This window comes from Prunus persica, chromosome G4 (assembly GCF_000346465.2).
Source record: "Prunus persica cultivar Lovell chromosome G4, Prunus_persica_NCBIv2, whole genome shotgun sequence".
In the NCBI taxonomy this organism is placed as follows: Eukaryota; Viridiplantae; Streptophyta; class Magnoliopsida; order Rosales; family Rosaceae; genus Prunus; species Prunus persica.
In genome coordinates, this window is record NC_034012.1 from 25043435 (window position 1) to 25066018 (window position 22584).

General features: G+C 40.7%; 2 protein-coding genes across 2 annotated transcripts; one reads left to right on the forward strand and one right to left on the reverse strand.

Annotated features, from left to right (window-relative positions):
• Positions 1118-3364, forward strand: LOC109948761. Its single transcript, XM_020562476.1, has one exon. The coding sequence runs from the start codon at positions 1118-1120 to the stop codon at positions 3362-3364; it is 2247 nt and encodes a 748-aa protein (XP_020418065.1).
• On the reverse strand, positions 7073-7929 carry LOC109948762. The gene is made up of 2 exons (XM_020562477.1): positions 7620-7929; positions 7073-7542 (listed from the first exon to the last, which is right to left on the reverse strand). The coding sequence occupies exons 1-2, from the start codon at positions 7927-7929 to the stop codon at positions 7073-7075; spliced, it is 780 nt and encodes a 259-aa protein (XP_020418066.1).

The window sequence follows — 22584 nt, forward strand, 5'->3', positions numbered from 1 at the left end:
TGGAGTAGCTAACTAGGATTTTATGCATCTAGCACAGGTTGGGAAGGGGTTTAGATTCACCAATTCTACTCTCCTTTCACAAGCAACACATGAATGGCCTAAGAATCATTCAAGGGGTTAACAACCATAGGTTGACTAGGACAAATACCATGTTCTAGGACTTGTGTGATTATCATATTCTCAAGGAGCTTAATGACTCTTGTATGCTTTATTCTAAGTAGATACCATGCTTAGGTTGCATATTAGAGATCACGTGCTGTGTAGATACCATGCACAATCACATGCCTTAGGAGAATGATGCATCCTGCACCTAGATACCATAGGCTTGTATGCGATAATCTATTGTTGATGAAGCTTGAGTCAATTTCTGTGCATTCATAACTTGGATAGGAAGACTAGTGGCAGATTCCAAGGCTCTAACACCTCTCCATCATTGTTTTACAACTTGTTCATTGCTGCTAGTGTTTACTTTCGAGCACTTTCATTTCACTTTCTTGTTTTCATTTCAACAACAAAACCCCCCATTTCGAGTGCGTGTGTGGTGCTAGGATTCTGTCCTAGACCTTGAGTAATTAGCAAGAGGCATTGTTGAATTTGACCTTGCCTTTAGCTAGTTAGTCATTTTCTTTGTTCTATGTTTTTCTAGCATTCTAAGTAATTTAACTTGGAACCAAGTTACCATTCTCCGTGGGATCGACCTCGTATTTACATAAGCTATACTATAAACGGTTCGTGCACTTGCGAGAATTAAAGTTGCTGTTTTTAATAACTCATTTTAGTTGTTAAGAATAGGCGCAACAAGTTTTTGGCGCCGTTGCCGGGGAACCGGTAATGATGGTGCTATAGTTAGATTACTTTGATTGTTTTGTTTTTGTTTGTTTCATTTGTTTCTTTTCGTTGGTTTTTCTTTTAGTATTCAGCTTTTGTATTTTGTTGTTATCTCCATTGAAAGCACTGAATTGACTTCCTTGGTGTGTGCATGTCCGAATCTGAGCAGGAGCAAAGTTGACCTGAGCCACTTTCACCAAGAACCGCTGCTGTGCGTGCTGGTTTGAGGAGGAATTATAGTTCTTCAAGCGTTGAATCTAAAAGTTACGAATCTGAAGGTTCAAGCAACATGGCAGAGATTCCGAACAACAACAATGATGAAGGAGGTGGTGTGCTTGTTGTCCAACCAAGAAAACCCCTGCGTGAGTTTTCCATTCCCAAAGTCACCGATCAACCTTCATGCATCGTCTATCCTCAACTCACAGTTGACAGGTTTGAGCTTAAAAGTGGTATGATTCATCTTCTTCCAACTTATTATGGTAATACCACTGAGGATCCTTACATGCATATTAAGCAATTCTTTGAAATATGTGCTACGATCAAAATTCAAAACCTTGATGATGAGCAGATTAAGATGAGGCTATTCCCATTCAGTTTAAAAGATAAGGCTAAGTCTTGGTTGTACTCTTTGCCTAATGCTTCAATTCATACTTGGGATGAGCTTTCTAATAAGTTTTTGCAGAAATTCTTTCCAGCTCAAAAGACTAACAAGATTAGAAAGGAAATTCTTGGTTTCACACAAAGAGAAGGAGAAGCTTTTCATGAATGTTGGGAGAGGTACAAGGAGATGATAAGTTCTTGCCCACACCACAACATAGAGAGTTGGATGCAAATGCAATCTTTCTATGAAGGTTTGCTTGATTCCGAAAGGATGATGGTAGATGCAACAAGTGGAGAAGGACTGATGAACAAAACAGCAGATGAGGCTTTTACTCTCTTTGAATCCTTGAGTGCTAACTCTCAACAATGGAGCCACAATAAAGGAAGAGGAGCTCCTATGAAAGCTGTGGTCTCTGAGGTAAGTACTAATAATGAGATTGCTGCAAAACTTGATGTTATGTGTTCTTTGCTCCAACAGGCAGTGACTGGCCCTCTAGGAAACAAAGTGGAAGTTCAAGGCCAATCTTTTGCAGAGCACATGCTAGAACAAGCAAATGCCCTTCAAGCAAGGAATCCTAATAATGATCCTTACTCAAACACATACAATCCGGGGTGGAGAAATCATCCTAATTTCAGGTGGAGCAATAATTCGAATGTGCAACAATCTCAAGGACCTCCCCCAGGATTCCAAACACAACAAAGGCAATTCCAGCAAGCTCCCCAACAAGTGCAAGAGCAAAGGGGTGATCAAATGGGAGAATTGCAAGACATGTTCAAGAAGTTCATGGGGCAACAGATGCAAACCAATCAGAATCTTCAAAATGCAGTGAACAAACTAGAAGTGCAAGTTGGGCAGATTGCATCCTCCATGAGCCATAGAGCATCCGGAACTTTTCCGAGCCAAACAGAGGTGAATCCAAGGCATCATGAGCAAGTTAAAGTAGTGCACATCTTGAGAAGTGGTAAACAAGTTGATAATAAGGTTGGAGATGCCAATGGAGAGCAAGAAGATGGAGAAAACGTGGAGATCATTCAGCCACCACAAGGGCAGCCCACAGCTTCCAACAAACAGTCCCTCAATCTTTCTGGAAAGAGCACAGGCCCTAAGGTATCATGTAATGCTAATCAAGTTCCAATTTCAACTAATGCTTTTAGGCCTATTGCACCCTTTCCCAGCATGTTATCAAAGTCAAAGAAAGATCAAGGCATGGATGAGATAATGGAAACATTCAAGAAGGTGCAAATCAACATCCCATTGCTCAATGCTATTGCTCAGATTCCAAAGTATGCAAAATTTTTGAAGGATCTATGCACTAACAAGAGGAGATTCAAAGAGCATGAACAAGTTGCATTGAGTGAAGAGGTAAGTGCAGTTTTACAAAGAAAGCTACCTCCAAAGCTAAAGGATCCAGGTTCGTTTTCTATACCTTGCATTGTTGGTGATTTCAAGATTCCAAAAGCTTTGCTTGATCTCGGTGCATCCATTAACCTTATGCCATATCATGTTTATGAGAAACTTAACCTTGGTGAGTTGCAAGCCACAACTGTGAGCATTCAATTGGCAGATAGAACTATTCGGTATCCCAAGGGCATTCTAGAAGACGTTTTGGTGAACGTAGAAGGTTTAATCTTGCCAGCTGATTTCTTAGTCATGGAGATGGAAGAAGCACCAATTCCTGACAATGAATTGCCCCTTATCTTTGGCCGACCCTTCATGGCTACTGCTAAGACCAAGATTGATGTAGAGCAAGGCACTCTCACCATGACCGTTAATGGAGAAACTGTTGCCTTCAAAGTGTTTGATGCCCTAAAGCCAAATGTTGTACAAGATTGTTTTCAAATTGAAGTATTTGGTAATCCAGGGAAAGAGAGATTTGATGGCCTTCCTTATCCAGTAGAATCATGCTTGCTGAAAAGAGGAGACAAGGAGGAGTAGGGGGCAGCCCACATGTTCAATGCTCCAATTCCCACACACAAGAAGGGGCTGCCCAAATTTGGAGATGTGAATATTCCAATCATTCCTACAATTCATTGTGACTCTATTCATCAACAGAAAAGGAAAAGAAAAGCAGCAAGGAAGCAATGGAAAAGGAAAACAAACTTGGTGAACTCTCTTGCATTGCATGAGGTGTCAATTGAGCCCAAACCCCCCCATTCACTATAGAAAGTTTGGACGTCTGGCTGAAGACGTGAAACTTAGCGCTTCTTGGGAGGCAATCCAAGGTGACGAGGAGAAGATAGAATATGCGAGGACGCTTGCTTGCGTCCTAATCGCTTCAAAGGGGAGTTTTTCTGAAATCTAACCTTTGGTTATGTCTTTCCCTTGTCTTCTTTCCTTTCATTTATGAGGCATTGCTTTTTCTTACACTCTAAACATTGAGGACAATGTTTCATTTAAGTTTGGGGGGAAGGATTTAGTTATGTTGTTTCAAATTGTCAAATTTTAAAATTTTTGAGTGTGTCTACTGTCTAAAAACGCAGGATTTTGTGTCTTGTTTCGTTATCCTTCCAAACACCTATGATAAAGACTTGGATTTAATACTAATATGGTTTTTCAGAAATTGATAGTCATTGTTTAAGGACTTTGTGTGGTTCTGAGTTAACTCTGTCTTGCATGCCATCCTTGCACTTATTGAGCACTTTGCCAAGTTAGTCCAACGTCTTGCTACTTAGAGACGTTATGCAATTCTACTTATCTCATGATCTTGGTTTCGTACTCTAGAACTTATTTGAATATTTCTTGAGACATTTTGTTGCCATACAATGCTTAGGAAGTGATTTAGGCCATGTTTGAACCGTTTGAGCCTTTCCAACCATCCCTTTACATGTATTCATCCCTAGTCATCCCATTTGAGCCTACGTTAAGCCTTTCTTTGTGTAAACGAATCCTACCATAATGAGCCTCTGTTTTCTTATCCTTACTTATTGTATGAGCAATTAAAGCTATCTTCAAAAGAGAGTCATAAAGAATGCAAGGTTTATAGAGCAAAAGTGAATAATTGGTGCCGTAACCCAAGTGTTGAAAAGAAATAAGTTTGGGGGTATTGGTAACTAATCAAAAGAGGTAATGAAGTGTGACCAATGTAGTCACGGCCCTAGGGTGTTATAAGGAGAACATCATGGTGATCTAGGGTAAAGAGCCACAAAATTAGGCCAAATAAACACATTTCAAGGTGCTGAAATTATGTTGAAAATCTTCTCATGTATGTGTTCCTTGCTTGTTACAAAGTTCAGTACTCTCTTATGCTCTTACCTGTGCTTTAAGTGTGCTCAAAATATTGTATATCTCATATCCCTTCTTTCATTCAACCACTACCCTAAACCTCATTACTACCCTTGTAAAGTCCTTTTGATCCTTGGTGTTGCATGGTATTACTGTGGAGAGCAGATTGGATAATGAGCTTATGGGGTTCGGAATTCTTGATTTTGCTGTAAGTGTGTGCGCATGTACTTATTTGAGTTGCAGGTGTTGTTCGGATTTGGCATTCACACACTACACTTAAGGGTGTCAATGCTAGCTTTGCTTTCTCGTGAATCATGTGTGGAACTTAGATTGTGATTGTTGTGTTTCTTTGGAACCATATACACTGATGATTCTTTGAGGATATTGTTTGGAAGGCTAGTTGCTTATTTCCCGTTTCCTAAGTTGTAGTTTTATTTTGTTTTGCTCGAGGACTAGCAAAATCTAAGTTTGGGGGTATTTGATAAGGTCATAATTTCACACATTTGCATGCCTTCTTTGCTTAGTAATTTTGTTTAGTTTCTCTTTATTTTGAGTCTCTTACCTATGTTTGTGTGTTTTGTAGGTTAGGACAGCAAGGGGATCACATTTGATACAATTCATGCATGTTAAGGGTTGATTGGCACAAGAGGAATATGAGCTTAATGACAGAACCAATTTGGGCCACACTCCTTGTCAGTCCAAATTCGTGGGTCATCTTGCAGGCCTCATTTCAGCAACCTACACTACTTGGATGAGGAGACATGCTTCACAGAAGTTGTTCCAATGGGTGTCTAGTATAACATATCCAAATTTCAGCCCAATTAATGATAGCTAGAGTCCTTGGCCTGTCAAACACTGAACCATGCTCTAGGAGGATTTTAATATGTAGCTGCCAGCTGGTGAGCCTTGTGCTCCACACCTCCCTTGAGCCATGTGCCTCACTTCATCATTGTTTGACTTTGGACCTGACATGTTGAGCAAATTAGGGAGGCATTTCAGTTATGGAAGTCAAAAAGGAGCAAAACATGGCATGCTTAATTATGGATCTTGTCTGCACAAATCAAGGACCATTTTCCAGGAATTCTGGTAGGCTACACATGGGAGACAAATCAGTATGGGAAGTCAAAAAGATGAACAAAAGTCAAGCTTTCCATAAAGAAACCAAGAAAAGTCCACCAAAGCATTTATTGGGCAGTTGGAAAAGTTGGCATTTATTGGGCAGCTTAGGCAATTGGGAGCAGCTAAGAGAGGTGTGTTTCACCAGCCAAAGGGGAGCACGAAATTGCACTCTATAAATAGAGAGTTGCACACTCATTCAAAAGAGAGAGGGCAGACACACACATTCACTTCATCCATTACTCTCATACACATTCAGATTCACCACAAAGAGAGAAGGGAGCTTGGAGCTGTCCTGGGAACTACCTTGCTGCCACCATCTAGTTCTTCTCCTCTCTTTATCCTATCTATGTATTTCTTATTTTCTGTATTCATAGTTATGTCTAACTAATCCATTTAGTTAGGGCTTAGGATGAAGCCCTAGTCATGAATATTCAATGGTATGGATGATTTTATAGTTAATTGATTTCCTTGCTTTTATTATCAAGTTGTTAATCTCCAGTTTATTATGTGCTTGATGTATGTTTTCTTGGAGTAGCTAACTAGGATTTTATGCATCTAGCACAGGTTGGGAAGGGGTTTAGATTCACCAATTCTACTCTCCTTTCACAAGCAACACATGAATGGCCTAAGAATCATTCAAGGGGTTAACAACCATAGGTTGACTAGGACAAATACCATGTTCTAGGACTTGTGTGATTATCATATTCTCAAGGAGCTTAATGACTCTTGTATGCTTTATTCTAAGTAGATACCATGCTTAGGTTGCATATTAGAGATCACGTGCTGTGTAGATACCATGCACAATCACATGCCTTAGGAGAATGATGCATCCTGCACCTAGATACCATAGGCTTGTATGCGATAATCTATTGTTGATGAAGCTTGAGTCAATTTCTGTGCATTCATAACTTGGATAGGAAGACTAGTGGCAGATTCCAAGGCTCTAACACCTCTCCATCATTGTTTTACAACTTGTTCATTGCTGCTAGTGTTTACTTTCGAGCACTTTCATTTCACTTTCTTGTTTTCATTTCAACAACAAAACCCCCCATTTCGAGTGCGTGTGTGGTGCTAGGATTCTGTCCTAGACCTTGAGTAATTAGCAAGAGGCATTGTTGAATTTGACCTTGCCTTTAGCTAGTTAGTCATTTTCTTTGTTCTATGTTTTTCTAGCATTCTAAGTAATTTAACTTGGAACCAAGTTACCATTCTCCGTGGGATCGACCTCGTATTTACATAAGCTATACTATAAACGGTTCGTGCACTTGCGAGAATTAAAGTTGCTGTTTTTAATAACTCATTTTAGTTGTTAAGAATAGGCGCAACAATAGTGAACATTCGATTACATGACATCTCAGTCTCCATGATTAGGCCTTTCTCATGATGAAAGATCTTGCATTTTCCTTGTTGCATGAGCACAGCAAGGCCCTTTTCTTGTAGCTGGCCAATGCTCAGTAGGTTATTCTTTAACTCTATTACATAGAAAACTCCAGTGATTATTTGCACAATCCCATTTACCTCCATTCGAATATTACCCTTCCCTAGCACAGTGAGACTTGAATCATTCCCCAGCTTCACGGATTCCCTAAAGTTGCTATCTAAATCAGAAAATATTTCCCTTTTGCAGCACATATGGTTGCTGCAACCCGAATCCAGGAACCAAATATGATCTTTATCAGACTTGTCGACATCCACATATGCCATCAACAACATCTCTTCACTTGTCTCTGCAAAGTTTGCTCTAGAATCTTTTCCTTCTTGGGGCACTCCCACTGAAAGTGCCCAAGCTCATGACAGTTGTAACATTCTATGGTAGATTTATCCTAACCAAACCTGCCCCTTCCTCTACCTCTTCCACTGTAAGCATTGCAACCTCCACCTCTTTCGTGAGTGACTTGCAATGCTTGTTCATCCACAGTATGTAAGCTTATCCGTTGTTCATGCACCAAAAGACTGCTTTGAAGTTCATCGATGGACAAAGAATCCAAATCATTCAACTCCTCAATGGAGCACACAACATAATCATACTTCGGAGTCATGGATCGCAGGATCTTTTCAATGATTATCACGTCTTCCATTCTTTCTCCATTCTTTCTCATCTTGGTGGCTATGATGAGAGTTCTTCCAAAATACTCATTCACCGATTCTCCATCCTTCATGTGAAGCATCTCAAACTCTTTGCAAAGAGCTTGCAACTGTGGATGTTTAACTCGTGTTGTGCCTTATCAGTTTTACAACAATTGGTATCAGAGCTTCCTTCCAGGGTGCCTGATTTGAAATCAGAAGAAGCAGCAGTCTTCTAGGTGTGAATATGACGTTAGAAAATAGCTATGTGTAGCCAGCGATTCATAAGTTTGATGGTCACTACGATCACTGGTCTATGCTTATGGAAAACTTCTTGTGATCAAAGGAATATTGGGGTCTGGTGGAGAATGGGATCCCTGCAGCAGCAGGAGAAGCAGATCTCACAGAAGGACAAAGGAAAGCCTTTGAAGATCAGAAGCTGAAGGATCTGAAAGCCAAGAGCTATCTGTTTCAAGGAATTGACCGTTCAATCCTAGAGACAATTCTGAACAAAGACACATCAAAGAATATCTGGGATTCTTTGAAACAGAAGTATCAAGGCACCACACGAGTCAAGCGAGCACATCTACAAGCTCTTCGTAAAGAGTTTGAGATTCTTCACATGAAGGCAGAAGAATCCGTGAATGAATACTTTGCCAGGACTCTCACCATAGCTAACAAAATGAGGCTTCATGGTGAAAATTTGGGAGATGTGTTAGTCATTGAAAAGATTTTGAGGTCAATGATTTCTAAGTTTGATTATGTTGTTTGCTCCATTGAAGAGTCACATGATTTAAACTCTATGTCCATCGATGAGTTACAGAGTAGTCTACTCGTGCATGAGCAACGTATGAATGATCACGTCACAGAAGAACAAGCATTGAAGGTAACATATGATGAGTCCTCTGGAGGAAGAGGTCGTGGACATGGAAGTTTTAGAGGAAGAGGTCGAGGGAGAGGCAGGAGCTTTGACAAATCCACAGTGGAATGTTACCACTGCCATAAACTAGGGCATTTTCAATATGAATGCCCAAGCAAGGAGAAATGAGCAAATTTTGTAGAGGCTAAGGAAGAGATATTGCTAATGGCTTATGTAGATGATAAAAAGAAGAACATGGAAGATTTATGGTATCTTGACTTGGGTTGCAGTAATCATATGTGCGGGAAGGAGGAATGTTTCTCAGATTTGGATGCGAGCTTCAGAGACTCAGTAAAGCTTGGAAATAACTCAAGCATGGCAGTATATGGGAAAGGCAACATAAGGCTACGAGTAAATAGGGTTGATCAAATCATCACTGGAGTGTTTTATGTGCCGAAGCTAAAGAATAATTTGCTGAGTATTGGACAACTTCTACAGAAGGGACTTACAATTGTATTTCAACGTGGAAAGTGCAAGATCTTTCATCCTGAAAGAGGCTTGCTTATGGAGTCCGAAATGTCATCCAACAGGATGTTTGTTCTACTTGCTAAATCTCAGCCAAGAGAGTCTACGTGTTTCAATACAGTCACAGAGGACCAAACACATCTTTGGCATTGTAGGTATGGGCACTTGAATTTCCAAGGCTTGAAAACTCTCCAGCATAAGCAAATGGTGAAAGGATTACCCCAACTCAAGACTCCTTCCAAAGTATGTAAAGATTGTTTGGTGGGCAAACAGCACAGGGATACATTCCCAACAATGAGCACTTGGAGGGCCTCTCAAATACTTCAACTCATTCATGCTGATATCTGTGGGCCAATCACGCCAATCTCAAATAGCAAGAAAAGGTACATGATCAGTTTTATTGATGATTTCAATCACAAGACATGGATTTATTTTCTGGGAGAAAAATCAGAAGCTTTTATTACTTTTCAAATGCTATAAAAATCTTGTAGAAAAGGAAACAAGTTCAAGTATAAGGGGGCTGCGAACAGATAGAGGTGGTGAATTTACATCACAAGAGTTCAACAATTTTTGTAATGACAGTGGGATACGCAGACAATTGACGGCATCATATACTCCACAACAGAAAGGAGTTGCAGAGAGGAAAAATAGAACCATAATGAATATGGTTCGTAGCATGCTCTCGGAGAAGAAAATTCCCAAAATTTTCTGGGCGAAAGCAGTTAACTGGACTGTACATGTGTTGAATAGAAGCCCAACTTTTGCTATCAAAAATCAAACTCCTGAAGAAGCATGGAGTGGAGTTAAACCGACAGTGGAGTATTTCAAGGTTTTTGGGTGTGTCTCTCATGTACATGTACTTGATAGCAAAAGAACAAAGTTGGATGATAAAAGCTTAAGGTGAGTCTTGTTTGGCGTCAGTGAGGAGTCTAAAGCATACAGATTGTATGATCCAGTCTCTCAAAAAATACTTGTAAGTAGAGATGTTGTGTTTGAAGAGGATAAAAGTTGGGATTGGGACAAAAGACATGAAGAAGTAATATTAGCTTATTTGGAGTGGGGTGACAATGAAAAAGGAGCAACCATAGTCGCTGGAAATGAAGAAGAAGGTGCTGCTGACTTTAATAATGCCACAATAGAAGAAATGGGAAATTCTTCTTCAGATGAACCAGTTGAAGAAAATCCTCCCAATTTCAATGAAGGGAGAAATAGAAGACCACCAGCCTAGATGGAAGATTATGAAACAGGAGAGGGTCTCTCTAAAGAAGATGATTTGGCGCATTTTGTCATGATTGCAGCAGCTGATCCAGTTCATTTCGAAGATGCAGTGAAAAGTGAAAAATGGAGAAAAGCCATGGATTCAGAAATCAAAGCAATAGAAAAGAATGATACATGGGAATTGAAGGAGTTACCTACTGGAGGAAAGAAGATTGGAGTGAAGTGGGTATATAAAACGAAGCTTAATGAGAATGGAGAAGTAGACAAGTATAAGGCAAGGCTCGTAGCAAAAAGATATTCTCAACAACATGGAATAGACTATACAGAAGTGTTTGCACCTGTGGCACGGTTAGATACGATCCATCTTGTAATAGCACTTGCAGCTCAAAGACAATGGACAATCTACTAGCTGGATGTGAAGTCTGCCTTTCTGCATGGGGAATTAAATGAGGAAGTGTTTGTTGAGCACCCTTAAGGTTATGTGCGCAAAGGCAATGAACAGAAAGTCTATAGGCTCAAAAAGGCTTTACACGGACTTAAACAAGCTCCACGAGCTTGGTATAGTCGTATAGAGGCTTATTTCATGAACAGAGGATTTGAAAGATGTCATTATGAACACACTTTGTTCACAAAGACAGCAAAGGAATGTAAAATTCTAATTGTGAGTCTTTATGTTGATGATCTCATATTTACTGGCAATGATGAATCTATGTTTGCTGAGTTTAAGAGATCAATGATGCTTGAGTTTGACATGACTGATCTTGGGAAGATGAGGTATTTTCTTGGTATAGAAGTTATGCAAAGAACTTATGGAATATTCATTAGCCAAAAGAAATATGCTGTGGAGGTGCTTGAAAAGTTTGGAATGAATAAAAGCAATCCGGTTCTTAATCCCATTGTCCCAGGTTGCAAACTTTTGAGAGATGAAGATGGAGTAAAAGTAGACAGCACCATCTACAAACAAATTGTGGGAAGCCTCATGTATTTAACTATGGTGAGACTCCTGGCAAAGTATTCATTCATGGATTCTCCTGCCTTTATGTGGAGAATCTCAAACTCTTTACGAAGAGCTTGTAGTTGTGCTCGCTTGAACCATGTAGTGCCTTGATACTTCTGTTTCAAAGAATCCCATATATTCTTTGATGTGTCTTTGTTCAGAATTGTCTCTAGTATTGAACGGTCAATTCCTTGAAACAGATAGTGTTGAAGGAAAATTGTGATCTTCCTAATATAATTTCACCACCACTAATTAAATAATGGGATTTTATTATTTTAGGTTCGACCCATTCGAGACGCAAGTCTCTTAATTACAATCCCTTGCTTCAAGGGAAAACCCATTGATTCCATCATAAAGAAACAGAACGTGTGTGTTCGATTTTGCAGCTGCTCCCAAGTCCAACCTCAGGATGCCTACGTACCCCTTGCGGGAATCAAGCCACTCGTAGTTCAAAGATTCATGATGAATAAATGACTCATCGTAAAACGAAGAATTTGAATAAGTTTGATTGAGGGGAGTTTGAGTGAATTCAGCTGAATAAACCAGGGATTCGATATGGAAATGTGTTTGGGATGGTTGCATCTAGATTGAATCTCTAGATTGCCTACGTACCCTTTTAAAGGGATCAAACCAACGTAGTTCGAAAATTCAGAAATTAATGGGTAAGTGTGGCCCAATAATTTAGAGTTGGTGTCTTTGAGACGATTTGAAGATTTTCATAGGTAGATGACCTATGGGAAAAATTGGAAATTAATGGGTATGTATGACCCAATAATTTAGAATTTGTATCTTTGAGATAATTTGGGGATTTTCATAGGCAGGTGACCTATAGGAAAATTTTGAAATTAATGGGTAAGTGTGGCCCATTAATTGAGAATTTGTGTTTGAGATATTTGAATTTAATCTCATTGGAATTTTCATGGGTAGATGACCCATGGGAAAAATTTGGATGGTTTTGTACCACTTTTTCTTTTTGTCAATGTCCCAGAAAATTAATGAGCAATTTTGATTAACCCACTAATTTTCTAAAGTTGACATTTGCACTTGGACCCAAATATGGCTACAAGGATTTTTTTTATAACTAATCCATTAACCATATGATAGGAAATTTGGGCCTTAGGAAATTTAATGGGTAATTATTTGGGTTACCCATTAATTGTATGGGCTTCTGAGAGTCAATGGATAATTATTCCCTGACAGCCCATGAGCAAAGAGCCCAGAAAACTTTGATCCAGCAGGCGATTAAAACAACCTGATAGCTATCCAACTCTTTATAGAGTTTGTTTCTAAGTAAAATCAGACCTTGCAGTCCCATCTTTATCTGGAATACTTGTGATCAGCCCGAATTAAAAGCAAACATTGTTACTGTTCAGTCTTTAAATAAAAGTTCACGAAGTCCCAATCGGTATTGCAAACAACGAGAGAAAACCAGAAGAAGAAAAAACAAACTGCTGCAACACATCAAGAGGTTTCAGACTTTTTTTGTCTTTTTCCTCTTTTTTTCTCTGCAACACCAAGTTTCTTGTGTCCTTGTTTTTTTCTTTTCTTCCAATCTCCAACAAAGTGGCGTCAGCCACCTCCTTCTTTTTTTTTTTTTTTTGCTTTGACTTTTCTCCTTCTTTTTTATGACTGTAGCAAACCTCTTTTTTTTATTGTCATACATCATGATCTGTATTTTGGTTGTTTGCTAAGAAACCAACAGATGGGGGATTCAATGATGGGCTGCCCCAACGTGGCCCTTCCCAAGTTCTGCTCCTTTTAACCCAGCGAAGTGGCGTACAACCACCTTCTTTCCTTTTCTTTTTTTTTTTCAAAGCTGCCATATGGAACTGCCAACAAAAAAATGGCCACTCTTTTTTTTTTTAAATTTCTTTCACACACCCAGAGCCCAACTAGTTTTAAGTTTTGTTTGTTGTGGCCAACAGTACCCCCGAAGCTTTCTCCCCTTTTTTCTTTCGACAGGAGTCTTCCTTCTTCTTTGTTATTTGCTGCTGCTATCTGCAGCATCGGGTCGAGCCACAGCCAACATGGTTGTCTTCCTTTTCAAGCACAGTTTATTTTTTATTTGCTGTGAGATTAAACCCTCAGTGATTTTGTTTGTGGGTTTTGTACCCAAATTGGATTTGTGCTCTTGAGAACTCACTGAATGAGTTTGATGCCCAAAAATGGATATACCATTCAGGGAATTTGATGTCTTTTTTTTTTTTTTTTTCAGTGGCTGTCTTTTTTTGTTTGTTATTGCTATATACAACACCAAGCCCTCCTCCCAAAACGGGGCTGTTTTCCTGCTTTAATTTTTTCCTGTCTGTTGTGATTGTGTGCCCAACAAGAGGATCATCTAAGAGAGAGAGGGAGAGGGGCTGTGACAGAAAAACATGGCCTCTATTTTCTTTCCCCTTTTTTTTTACAGATCTCCATTTTTTTCCTCTGCCTATTCTTTTCTTCATGACTAACATCCTTTACATTTTTTTTTTGATGTAGTTTGCTCAGAGAGAAAAATAAAGGCCTTCTTAAGCAGAGATGGAGAGGAGTGGTGAGAGAGCCCAAGAGGTAATTCACGCTCTCTTTTTTCTGTGCATTTTTGGAATTAACCCTTCAAACACCATTTCCATTTCAAAGGATTTCCTTTTGCTCGGCAGAGCTTTGTTAAACAGGAATCCTCTCATGGATTTGTTGTTCATGATTTAAGGGTTGCCACCCATTATGGATTTATCATCCAGGAGTTTTATTTGAGGGTTGCCACCCAATATGGATTCATCATCCAAGAAAAATGATTTGAGGGTTGCCACCCAACAAGAATTAATTGACAGAATCCATATACCTGTGAAAATGTCTTCTCTTGTATTTGTGCTCCTCCAATTTTTCTCCTGCAGCAGTTTTCTTCTTCTGTCCCTTTCCTTTTTTTTACAGAATACTTATACTGAAAACTGAACAATCAGCTCCCCCAAAAATAGGAGCCACTAAACTCTCTTAAACGTTTTCATTGGTTTAGACCCCCACCTTTTTCCAAACTTCCCCCCCACCAATCCAATCCCACGTTCCAATATTTTTTGTGATTTTTGTGATTTTTTTTTTTATTCCAACAGATGCCCCCTCAAGCTTTGTGCGTGTGACACTTTTACGCGTGCAAAGCTTGAGATGCCTTTAACTAGCATTATAAGCTAACATATGTATATATTTTTTTGACCTTTGATTTCAGGTGATGGATGCTTATGGAAATCTTCACAAGGAACATGCTTCCGATGAATATGGTAGGGCCATCGCCTTTGGCCCCCAGTACATGAGATCTTGTCCTCTGATTTCGATCAGGCTTATGGTGCCACCTGAGAGTCGGACAACATGGTTCACCACAGATCACGTGAGTAGTGGACATCTCAAATTCAACCCCCATGAAGAAGACCGAGTTATTCAAATTTCTCAAGCAAAGGGCCCATGTTTTCTAGCCCACTCTTTGATGAAAGTAGACAATGAGATTGAAGGAGATAAACAGTGTCTTCCTAGAGATGAATTTTATCCGGCTATGCACAGGATGCTTCGTAACAAAATTTCATGGGGAAGCAATTTCAGATTTTTCGGTCGGGCTAACTTTCGATCCTTTGTACTGGAGTGGACGGAGTCTATTTTGAATGACTTTGGTGATGTCCTTCGTCAAGCTGATATATATGGGGCTGTGGCCATTTCTCGGTACTCCTATGATTTTTGCCCTAATGTTTGGAGAGCATTCTGCGAGTTATGGGGGCCTTTATCCAACACATTTCATCATGGGAACGGTGAAATGGGCATTTGCTTATACGACCTAAAAGTTATTGGCGGGTTACCAATTTTGGGTCTCCCCTATGATGAATTTATCCCTTTAAACAGAGAATTATGCCGTGAAGACCTGTATCCTTCAACCATTGGTGAACTTTTGAAAATCCATGCTCAACTATGTGTTTTCCATAAGACAGGGCAAGTTTTCCACGATCAATGGATTGAGCATTTCTTTCGAGGGGAAGCCATATATGGTGCTGCGGGGAATAAAAATAACATAGTTCCCAAACATAAGGCCAAAGACCTCAAATTTCCCTTGAACATTTCACGTGAAGGACAATTGGCTGCTTTTTTAGCCTTTTGGCTTAGCCATTTTGTTTTGCCCCTTGATAATGCTATAAGGCCAGAATGTTTCTATATGGCAAGTTTGATGGCGAGAGGGTTTAGAGTTTCTCTTGCTCCAGCAGTGTTGGGACTTATTTATCATGCCCTCGGTACAGTTGCTACTCATCGTAAGGGTCCTGGTTTAGCAAATGCATATCTTCCCATTCATTATGTGATTGGATGGTTAGGGGAGCACTTTCCTGATCTGATCGATCGTCGGAGTGACAATGATTTTCCAGCACATTACCCTCTTCTAGCGAGGTATAGTCAGATTGAAGCCAAATATGTCAGCTCTAATCAAGATAGAATCATCTTCAGGAGTGAGTTTATGGTTTATCGTCCCAGTATCTTCCTTGCACAAGAAGATTGCATTCTTTTAGACACAGAGAGCCTTGGGGACGATGCCTTTGAATTCTTGGTTTGTATGCGCTCTGCACTGCTTCCTGTAAGGTTAGGTGGCGATCTTTGGTTGGAGCTTTACTACCCAAATAGATTTGCTCGCCAGTTTGGCTTTGATCAAGGAGTTCCGGAGAACAAACTTTTATTTAGTGTATGTGAGAGGCAGCGATGCGGGATTGAGAAGTTGGCGAGAGCCCAAGTAGTCCTTCTACGCAAAGATACCATAGCGCGTTTCTATATTCCGCGCTCCACCCGCATTGGGGAATGCTCTTGGTGGTATTGTAGATGGTGGATGACTGCATGTGCACCTTATATGGGCTTTTCTGTGTCAAAGATTTTCTCAGTGGTAGACAGGCATGTCCCAAGGAGGGACCACGTCTTTGTGACTGATAATTTGAAAAGTATTTCGACCGGCATGAGCAAAAGCGGCTTTAATTCATCTTCACTTCCTCGTGGTGCTTCTTCGAGCAGAGGACACAAGAAGAGAATTCCCAATGCTAAAGGGGAACATTTCTCAGGGGTTAATCACGTGATGTACCAATCCCAAAGGATTAATCGAGACTCACACCACAAACGGGCGCGACATGCAGATCACAACAAGGTTGAGGATGGAAGCTCTAGCCATGTTCTTGACGAAGAGAGTTCTAATCCGGTGCAGGGGGAAATGAGATTTGACGACATCCTTTTTCCTCGCGAAATGGAGCCTATTGACGTGGATAACCCAACCTTTGAAGTCATTTCTTCAGGTGAAGAGGAAAATATTCATCATGAGAGTGCTAACTCCAGCATGGGTGGTAGTGGGTCAGACTTCCTGGCTGAAGTGTCTGAATTTCAACAAGTTCAGAATAGCCCAGCTGATGATCAGTTTCCTGAAAGTGTTGGGCCTATAGCAGTTGTGCGACCCCTCCAAAATTTGGTATCAGTCGAGAACTTTGTTCATCAGATTTTTGGGAATGGGGTAAACCAGAATAGGCGGGAGTTTATCAGTAGAGAAATTGAAGGTATCTTTAGCATACTTTACTCCTCAGAGACACCTGCTCAACTTCATATGCACCATTATGAGATCATCAAGGCCCTTCGGCTTTTGGGGTCAACCGTAGACATTCTTGGGTGTGGTGAAACTGCATTTAAGCAGTTTGCCCAGCTTGTGGATTGGATTTTTGAGCTTGCCAGGCGACATTCCAAGAGCAGTGCCTATATTGAAGCCCTAGGAGATGTGAATATTGATGTGATTCATGATTTGATCCGCCAACACGAGGAATGTTTAAACACCAAGCTGGCTCTTGAGGGAGAACTTACAGAGGTTGCTAAAGAGATTGAAGACTTGGATGTCAAGGAAGTTACCATCAGGGAAGCAGAAGAGAGAGTTCGCCAGATGCGGGAAGAGCATGAAGCTAAGAAAACTTCCCTTAATATGCAAAAGATGAACTTGGAGATTTCTTTGGAGCATCAGAATGAACAAGCAATACAGCTTCAACAATCCAGAATTGATGCTAAAGAAGATCTACTTCCCCATATCGGGAGCACTCGACTGTCAATGAAGGCTCAAGAGCAAGAGATCCACCGCCTAATCAATGCCCTGTTTTCTTCTTGTAGTGAGCTCTAAGTGATGACCCTACTATCATTATTTTTTTTTTTTGTTTAGCATGATTTTTCCCTTCAATAAATATTCTTGTGGTATGGTTTATCCACCAAGAATTTGTAGGTAGGCCTTTGCTTCAGTATTCTTTTGCTCTTGTAATGTAGTTTTTCCACCAAGAACAATTTTCAGAATAAAGATTTTGTCGGATTTTGCTTTTCTATTTCACAGTTTATACTCGTGCGAAGTTGGAGTTTTTGCGTAGTATACAACAGTTTAACCACGTGCTAACACCATCGGTGGACAAGAATGAATTCATGATAGTTTACGGCTGCATCTAGCTTTTGGGCTAGCTTGCCTACGTACCTTGTGAAAGGATCAAGCCGAACGCAGTTCACCCTCCTTGAATTGAGGTAATGAAGGGGGATTTTGGGTCTTGTGACTGAATCTAGCTTTTTAGAGACTAGACTGCCTACGTACCCCTTTTTTAGGGATCAAGTCAACCGTAGTTCTTTGCTTGGGCTGCCCTTTCAGGTTTTCAACCCACAAAGCCAAATATATATTTTTTTTTTGGTGCTCTAATTTTTGCTTGGGCCGCCCTTTCGGGTTTTCAGCCCAACGAGCATTTTTTAATTTACCCTAACTTTTGCTTGAACAGCCCTTTTGGGTTTTCAGTCCAACGGGTCTTTGTTTTTTTTTTTTTTATATAATTTTTTTCCAAACATCAAGCGTAAAACTTCTTGACGAATTTCTCGTTCACACAAGGATATATGCACTTGCCTTCGGAGTTTGACAACTCGTAGGCACCCTTGGAGAAGACCTTAGTAACGACGTAGGGCCCCTCCCACTTGGGTTCAAACTTACCATGCATTTTCCTAGTAATGACGAAGGGTCTTCGGACAGTTAAAACCAAGTCTCCAATTGAGAAAGATCTGAACTTAACTTTTCTGTTGAATGCCCCTGCCACCTGAGCCTGATATATTTCGAGCCTTTGTTGAGCCGCCAATCTTTTCTCATCGAGAGCTTCCAATTCTGCCAGTCTCACATTTGCATTCTCGTCGGGGTTTGTTAGCTGTAATGCTACCCTTAACGATGGCAATTGGACTTCTAACGGTAGAACCGCCTCAGAACCAAACACCAAATTGTACGGTGTACATCCTGTTGAGTTGCGTATGGTCATCCTGTAAGCCCATAATGCTTCAGGGAGGCGTTCATGCCAATCTCTTTTGTTTCCTAAGACCACCTTCTTTAGGATATTGCACAATACTTTATTGAAAGCTTCAGCTTGACCATTTGACGACAGATTGTAACTCGCGGAGAACGAGTGTTGAAACTTATACTTCTCGCACAACTTGGTCATGGACTTGCATTTGAAATACAATGCATTGTCAGATATAATCTTCGATGGAACCCCATAACGGTAGATGATGTGGTTCCTTATGAAGTTTGTAACATCGTCTGCTCGTACCTCCTTTAAAGGAATTGCTTCAGCCCATTTAGAGAAGTAATTAGTCGCGGCCAAGATGTATTGATGTTGACGTGATGACTTAGGCTTTATCATACCAATAACATCTAAACCCCAAGCTTCAAATGGCCAAGACAAAGTTGTCGGATGCAATTGTTGGGGAGGTTGGTGAATAAAATCTCCATGTAATTGGCAATCTTTACATGTGGTTGCAAATTTTATTGAGTCTCGGACCATTGTTGGCCAGTAATAACCCAATCTCTTCAGTTGGTTCGAAAGTTTTGGACCAGCTTGATGAGCACCACAAGTGCCAGCATGAGTATCATGAAGGGCCATAGTTGCATCTTGTTTCGACAGACACCTTAACAACATACCATCAAATGATCTTTTGTACAAGGTATCATTTAAGTGCAGAAATCGAGTGGCTCTGCGTCGGACTTCAGCCTTTTTCCTTGAGTCATTTGGCAACTTGCCAAGTAGTAGATACTCGATTATGGGATGGCGCCAATCAAGATCATCCGGTTCCTCCTCATATTCGGAGGACGTAATAACATTTGAATCCACAACTTCTTCAATTCTCTCTATAGCTGGGGGTAGTAAATAACGTTCCCCAACGGTGACTTGGATATCCTTTTCGCTAGGTAGTGTTAACGATGCAGCCAAATTAGCTAGTGCATCAGCTTTATCATTTTTCGACCTCGGGATGTGACTAACATGAATGTCTTGAAACTGTGACATGAGATACTTCGCCCTTTCATGGTATGGGACGAGAGTAGCATTTCTGACTGCATATTGACCATTCAACTGTCTGACGGCCAACTATGAATCACCATATGCTTGCAAACAATCAATATGCATCTCGAGGGCAATTTCAAGGCCAATGATGAGTGCCTCGTATTCTGCCACATTATTTGAACATAAAGTTAGTAAGGAGAATGAGTATGGGATTAAGCCCCCAGACGGCATGATGAATACTAATCCTGCCCCAGCTCCGTTTCTTCTTGCTGCCCCATCAAAATATAGTTGCCATGTAAGTGCTTCTATTGTGAACACCTCCTCATCAAGCAAATCAGCAAGTAACTCCATGTTGTCGGGAGTAGGATGAGCAGCCAAGAAATCGGCAAGAGCTTGCCCTTTGATCGCCTTTTGTGGCATAAATTTTATCTCAAACTCAGAGAGGAGGAGTGACCACTTGGCTATTCGCCCAGAGAGCACAGGCTTGGACATTAAATATCGGAGCGGATCTGCCTTGGAAATCAAGATGACTCTATGAGAGAGGATGTAGTGTCGTAGTTTCTGGACAGCAAACACTAATGCAAGGCAGACCTTTTCGATAGGGGTGTAATTTTGTTCTGCCCCTACGAGTGTTCTACTCAAGTAGTAGAGTGCATTTTCCTTTCCATCATCATTGTGTTGAGCGAGCAATGCCCCCAACGAGCGTTCTAGCGCTGCAATATACAAGATTAAGGGCTTCCCTTTAATTGGCGCCATAAGAACTGGCGGATTTAATAGGTATTGTTTAATGCTTTCTAAGGCATTTTGACATGCTTGATCCCATACAAATGGAACATCCTTCTTCATGAGCTTCGAGAATGGTTGGCACCTTCCAGAGAGATTTGAGATGAACCGTCGTATATAGGCTAGTCTCCCTTGCAACCCTCGCAACTCCCTTAAATTTTGAGGGGGAGGCATTTCACGGATTGCCTTGATTTTTGAGGGATCAATTTCAATTCCTCGATGTCGGACAACGAAGCCAAGGAATTTGCCTGAAGTTACCCCAAATGCACACTTCAAGGGGTTCATTTTCAACTGGTGCTTTCGGAGTCTATCAAAAACTCGTTTTAAGTCACTCAAATGATGTTCCCTTTTCCTGGTTTTAACCACCAAATCATCAATGTAACACTCAATAGTATTGTGAAGCATGTCATTGAAAATTGTTGTCATAGCTCTTTGGTAAGTTGCCCCAGCATTTTTCAACCCAAAAGGCATCACAGTGTAGCAATATATTCCTTTTGGAGTGCGGAAGGCAGTTTTTTCTTGATCCTCCGGAGCCATTTTTATTTGGTTGTAACCTGAGAATCCATCCATGAACGATAGAGCACCAAAACCGGTTGTTGCATCTACCAATAATTTTGTGATTGGGAGCGGAAACTCATCTTTTGGGCATGCGTCATTGACATCTCTATAGTCCACGCATATACGCAGTGCCCCAGTTTTTTTTTTTTAAGGACTGGAACAATATTGGACAACCAAGTGGGATAGTGGACTTCTCGAATAAAACCGGCAGCAATAAGCTTGTCAATCTCAATTTCTATTTGGATTGTTAACTCTGGCCGAAAACGGCGTGGCGCTTGCTTCACCCATCGAACCTCGTTAGTTATCCCAAGTTTGTGAACTGCAACGTTTGGGTCTAACCCTGGAATGTCTAGATAACTCCATGCAAATACGTCTCGGTACTCTTGCAACAGTTGTGTGAATTCTTCTAACTCTTGCGGCGTTAACGAAGCGCTGACAAAGATAGGTTTTGGGTCGTCAACTGTACCAAGATTAATTTCTTGCAGATCATCAATTGTGGCTTGACCACCCTCCTCCATTTGGGGTGGAGCTGGTTGGACTATGTCAATGAATCCCTCGATATCTTGAGGATCATCATCTTGGCCCACTGCTTCTTTGAAAGAGGTGCAATTGACTTGGACAAGGTCATCCTTTATTTTCACCCTTTTGACCTTCTCGATCACGGCTTTCTCTTGACTCCTAACCTTCCATTTCCTTTTATTATGGACTTTCCCTTGTTGAGAATTGGAAGGGTTTTCCAAGCGGTGAAAGACTGAGATGCGGGATGGCTGTCTGCTCCCTAAGCGTTTGAACACAGAGACGCGGAGCGGCCTTATATTCACCTCATCTTCTCTAAACATAGCTTGTTCCATATTAGTGAGTATCTTAGACTCGGAAACTTCCAGCTGTGGCCTTCGAAGAAACACTTTGAGCACACCACTCTCGTTTTGAACTGTGAGGCCAGCATTGCTTTTCTTTGTTTTACGGCCTGTAAGTTTTATCTTTAATGGAGTAAATGTTGTTTCTGGCAATGATTCTTTTTTGTGAAGAACTATACGTTTACTCAGGCCCTTGTTTTTGCCAAAAGTAGTCGAAATGACCAAATCGCCCCCTGGGATAGATTGATTGATCTTACGAAGAGGACGAATGTAGCTTGCCGTCATCAGTGACTCCATTGTTTGTTTCGAGGAGCTTGTTTCCTTTTCACTAGGCTTCTTTTTTGAAGTCTTGACAATTATCTTTGGCTTGGGAGCCTTTGCAGTCGGGATTTCTTCCACTTTTGAGAATGACGTACCACGAGGTTTTAGCTTCACTCGAATTACGTTTGAAGGTTTGGGTACTTCTACCTTTTGTGCCTTTCCTGTTTCAACAGTCACTCTTTCCTCTTTATCAACCTTTGATGGCTGTGTGAATGAGATACCTGGTGGACTGTAAAATTTCACATCTGAGTAATTTACCTCTTCGCCTCTGAACGGGTCCATGTCAGCTGAAACGCTCTTGACTTCCCCATCCATCGAGT